At 50.2% G+C, this 5,040-nt stretch overlaps 1 protein-coding gene across 1 annotated transcript in view; it reads left to right on the top strand.

The window, feature by feature from the left end:
• The window catches only part of LOC113214914 (uncharacterized), a 78,657-nt gene extending 75,416 nt beyond the window's left edge, over positions 1–3,241 (top strand). The window contains exon 9 of the mRNA XM_052272379.1: positions 288–3,241. Within this exon, the coding sequence (XP_052128339.1) occupies positions 288–1,448 (1,161 nt within the window). The 3' untranslated portion in view covers positions 1,449–3,241. The remainder of the gene's footprint in view (positions 1–287) is intronic.
• Positions 3,242–5,040: the final 1,799 nt, after the last annotated feature.

Genomic DNA, 5,040 nt, shown 5'->3' with positions numbered 1-5,040 from the left:
TTTTTGGACACCATATTCATTTAGACCACTGGTCCTGACCGAGAAGGAATAAGGGCAGCACAGGGATTTCAAAGGTGTTAGTTGAATCAAACTTTTGATAAATTTTGACTTTAGCGGCGCCGCAGGCCAAGGTAGACGCACATTTAGCTCAGCCTCACACGGTTTTAACGTGCGTCTACCTTGTATAATATACAGTGCGCCCTACATGTTTAAACGTGAAATAATTACTAGTGTACGCTTAAAAGGATTCAGAACGCATACACACCAAACTTTGTGCGTGCTTGCAGGCGCACCGGACCAACATGCCCGCAGCAGTCGACAACCTGGCGACACTGGAGACGGAGGCAAGACGCTTGGGCCTATTCTTGAGCCGCTCGTCGACCGACTTCGCCAACCTGACAGACCTAGACGCCTTGCTGGCCCGCGTCCGCCGCGCCCCTGAGAGCGAGTGCCTCCCCAGCGGCATCCTCGTTGTGCGCGGCGACACCGTTCTTCTGTCGGAGGTCGCGGAAGCTCTCAAACAGTGCCACGGGCACATCCGGGCCATCGAGGTGTACGCGCTCAACACCGTGTTCGTGGACGCCAGCCTGCGCCTGCCCGGCGGGTCGCTGGTGATCATCGCCCCACGGTGGGAGGCCGTCGGCTACCCAGTCATCAACCTGGACGGACAGGACGGGGAGACTTTAGTCGTCTACAGGAGAGCAAACGCTGGCCAACGTGGTGAAGATGGGCAGCCCGGACTTCCGGGCAAACCGGGAGGCCACTTCATCGGCTTTGGCAAGGACTTCACCGGCACACTGCACGTCTCCGTGAGCGGTGGCGATGGCGGGCCAGGGCAGCGCGGCGGTGACGGTGGCGCCGGGCAGAGCGGTGGCGGCAACGGCGGCAACGGGGGGGACGGCGGCGCCGGCGGACTCGGCGGGCAGCCGGGCTCTGCTACGCTCATAAACCTGGGTGGGAAGCCGATATCGCCGGAGACTGCCGTACTAGAGGTCCATTCCGGCGCGCGGGGGACTGGGGGCCGCGGGGGGCTCGGCGGCGACCACCGACCGCATTCGTTGTGGCGTCGGCGCAGGAAGCGCTTCGTCCTAACCGCCTTGGCGGTCATCGGTGGCATCGCCGCTGCCGGCGGCGTCGCGTATGGCGTCGCCAAGGCGATGGAGCCCCCACCCCGTCCCCCTCCACCCCCCCGCCCTACTTACTACGACGGGGCCCGCGGCAGGGACGCCGCTGTCATTGGAGGCATGCTCGCGGCTGACGCCCCACTCGCAGCCCCCTGGAGTGACGTGCCGGCGCGTGCTGAGGTGTACTTGAAGCACAACCTGAACCACCCGTACCTCAGGTCACGCCTCCAGGCGTTCTTTAATGACCTGACCCGGGACGATAGCTTCACGGCACTTCGTAGTTCTTGGGGTTCCAATTTTGATAGAATGGCGGATTATGCATGATTTGATCCCTATTCCAAACATGCGTTAAGTATGACGAAACGTCTGTACTTTACTGATCAGGGGCTCGCAACGCAGTGCTGAGGCCGGGGCCCATGCGCGAGCCCCGGAAGTCGCCGCCCGGACGGCGCGGACCGGCCGTTCAAACCGCCGCTCAGTGCTCCTCACTGTAGATTTGCTATTTTTAAAATACTTTGCCATGCAAGAATCGTTTCAGAAAGTGTATAATACGTTACCTCAGGTCTCAAGGATATAGAATCTAACAAGATATCCCCTGTTTGGCGTCTTTTATTTTGTAAATGAACAAAACTATTTGCGATCGATGCGTAGACTCTGTCGCACTGGTCCAATGATTTCAGTATTTCAGGCGAAATGACGCCCGACCCACATCAGGCCTTCGATATAGAGGTAAGAGACACAATGGCAAAGTGCTTTATAGGTAGCTGATGTCGAATCGGTACCTCCAACATTAAAAATAACGATTATAAAGCCGAGCCCATCGTTCGGCCCCTAACCCCAACTCATGTTTATCAACATTTTGTAAATGTTTACACTTTTATTTACACACGAGGGTGCAGCCTATCCCGGGCCAAATTCTATAAACTTTCACACTTTTGTAGTGTCATTTGTGTACTTACTGCGGTTTTTCTCAAACTTTCTACAACACTCAGCACTGTAGCAGTTAGCCCTCTCCCGGCCGAAGCCTAAAAAAGCTCAAATTTGTTGTTTTCCTTTGTGATCGGCGAAATAACGTTTTGAATACGTAATAAAACTAAAGTTTACTTCAGACACACTCTTTCAAATCGTTGTTTCAATCCAGAGGCCTTGATAACATGAATTCTTCGAGAGATAGTCGGTGTCCGCTTGGAGAGGTTAGGAGGTTATGTTGCACCTAAACTCGCAGACGTCGCAGAGCATTCACCGAACAAAAATATACAATTTCCAGTGATATCAGCGTTAATCTTTAAGAACACAGTTGTTTCCTAGTGTAAGTATATTGCTCTGGTGTAATATGACTGCTATTTCGTCACAAAGAAAGGTAAATTGCAAGTTTGAAGCTTTTTTAGGCTTCGGCCGGGAGAGGGCTAACTGCTACAGTGCTGAGTGTTGTAGAAAGTTTGAGATAAACCGCAGTAAGTACACAAATGACACTACAAAAATGTGAAAGTTTATAGAATTTGGCCTGGGATAGGCTGCACCCTCGTGAGTAAATAAAAGTGTAAACATTTATAAAATGTTGATAAACATGAGTTGGGGTTAGGGGTCGAACGATGGGCTCGGCTTTATAATCGTTATTTTTAATGTTGGAGGTACCGATTCGACATCAGCTACCTATAAAGCACTTTGCCATTGTGTATCTTACCTCTTTATCGAAGGCCTGATGTGGGTCGGGCGTCATTTCGCCTGAAATACTGAAATCATGGGACCAGTGCGACAGAGTCTCCACAGCGCTCGCAAATAGTTTTGTTCATTTACAAAATAAGAGACGCCAAACAGGGGAGATCTTGTTAGATTCTATATCCTTGAGACCTGAGGCAACGTATTATACACTTTCTGAAACAATTCTTGCATGGCAAAGTATTTTAAAAATAGCAAATCTACAGTGAGGAGCACTAAGCGGCGGTTTGAACGGCCGGTTCGCGCCGTCCGGGCGGCGACTTCCGGGGCTCGCGCATGGGCCCCGGCCTCAGCACTGCGTTGCGAGCCCCTGTACTGATGAAGGCATGTTTCTAATGTGGATAAAATTTTATTATATATATTGTGTACGGAGCTTGATAAATAAACCAAGAGAAGTATTGGCCAGAGTTTATTGATGCCTCGCACAACGCAAACCGGAGTGGACATAACTAAAGAGAGGGCGAGAAGGTAAGCTCGGTTGCGGAGTAGTGCAGTACACAGACCGGGCAGCATAACATAGAGCGAAAGTAATTCTTGCAGGGTGTATGGCTAAACAGCTTTAAGAATCAACAGGGGAAGGTAGAGCCACTAGAACACATGGACACAACCATAGACATATTAGTCATATAGACTGCTTAAGGAGGCCCTATCTATTGTCCTCCGTGTCCGGTTAATGGCCGTCCCTCGATGCCTCGGGGCCCTCGGACGGTACCCACGTTCGGCTGTCTTCGGAAGCCGAAGCCATCTTCGGCTCCGGTACTGCACGGTCCCAGCGACCCCGCCTCCCCAGTCCACCCAGCGATGAGGCGACAGACCCCGAGCCGCAGCCCGAAGTGTCCCCGAACGGTGCCGGACAAGCCTCGGCTGGGTACCTTCCCGTCAGGTGCGCGTCTGCAGGGGGTCGTAAACCGCCGCGAGGAAACAGAAGGGCAGCTATTTTGGAACTCAACAAATGACAACTCCCCTCGCCCCTGGATTTTTTTTTTACACTACCTTCAGTTATAGGTCATATTTTTGTGAAACACATGCCACGGGATTTTTTTTCGATAAGTCGCACCGTTTGCCGTACGAGGGGGAGGCCGTTATTGCGGAATTTTCAGATTTTCCGTCTCTCCTTGAAAAATTTAACAAAAAACGAAGTGATATTTGAAAAGAGGACAAAAAAAAGGAACAGAAAATGTTTAAAAATAATTTTTGGGGAAAAATCCTAAACAGTTATTAAAAGTTGAGTATTTCAATTTAAGATTAAAAATAGAGTTGTTTGATAGAAAACGGCGTACTATGGCTCAAGAGATAGCTTAAAGTGTCCCCTAAACGAAACCACCAACGGCAAGAAGTATTTATTTTTCGTTCTCTAGATATCTCATTTCTCGTGAACCTCTGGAACGTACCTACTAGCGCCCCTTCGATCCGACCCCCCCCCCCTTTCTCTCCAGCTTGTGGCATGCGCGGGCTCTACACCTGGCTTTCACCAGCCCCCCCCCACACACACACACACACATCACCGTGTTCCCTACAGGCTCAGGTGACGCTGTAGCGCCTGCAAAACGTGGGGTAGGCCAGCCGGCCAACCGCTGTGTGCAGTCGGCTGCCCACCCTGACATGAGCGCCTGAGCCCCAGCGCTAGAAACGGACCTCGAACCGACGTATCCAAGTTGCTGCTCTTCTGCTACTCAATTTTAGGGCACTGCTTATAGTTTTGTATTGCATTTATCTTAATTTGCATATTATATGTTGGCTCCCTTGATGTGCTTGGCAAGAAGCTTATGTATCTGACTTCTTTTCATCATAATTGGTCCAGCCAAGAGGGTAATGTCTTGGACATTAACAGTCTGTTGAACATCACTAAATGAGTAACTTTGCTTCATGCCAGTCAAGTCTAAGACTGTAACTTCAAAATCTTCAGTTGCTTCATTTTTATATTCAATGTACCCCAATTGCCACTTGTGTTGGACTGGATCTGCATACAGAACGAAACCTCTGACATCAGAAAACTGTAAACGACTTCCACTGCTGGATATTGTTTTCTCTTTTCCACTTGGTGCATTAGAATAAGTTTTGAGGGTCACTGAAATACCGTTTTTAGATGTCCGAAGAGAAAATAGACGTCTATTAGATGTTTAATAGACATCTACTGCTAGACGGCAAGTTGTCTAATAGACTTCTTCGGTAGACGTCTATTAGACCGTCTTGATTG

This window comes from Frankliniella occidentalis, unplaced genomic scaffold (assembly GCF_000697945.3).
Source record: "Frankliniella occidentalis isolate FOCC.00 unplaced genomic scaffold, Focc_3.1 Scaffold203, whole genome shotgun sequence".
NCBI lineage: Eukaryota > Metazoa > Arthropoda > Insecta > Thysanoptera > Thripidae > Frankliniella > Frankliniella occidentalis.
The sequence above is the reverse complement of the archived record's forward strand: the minus strand, read 5'-3'. Positions and strand labels throughout refer to the sequence as shown.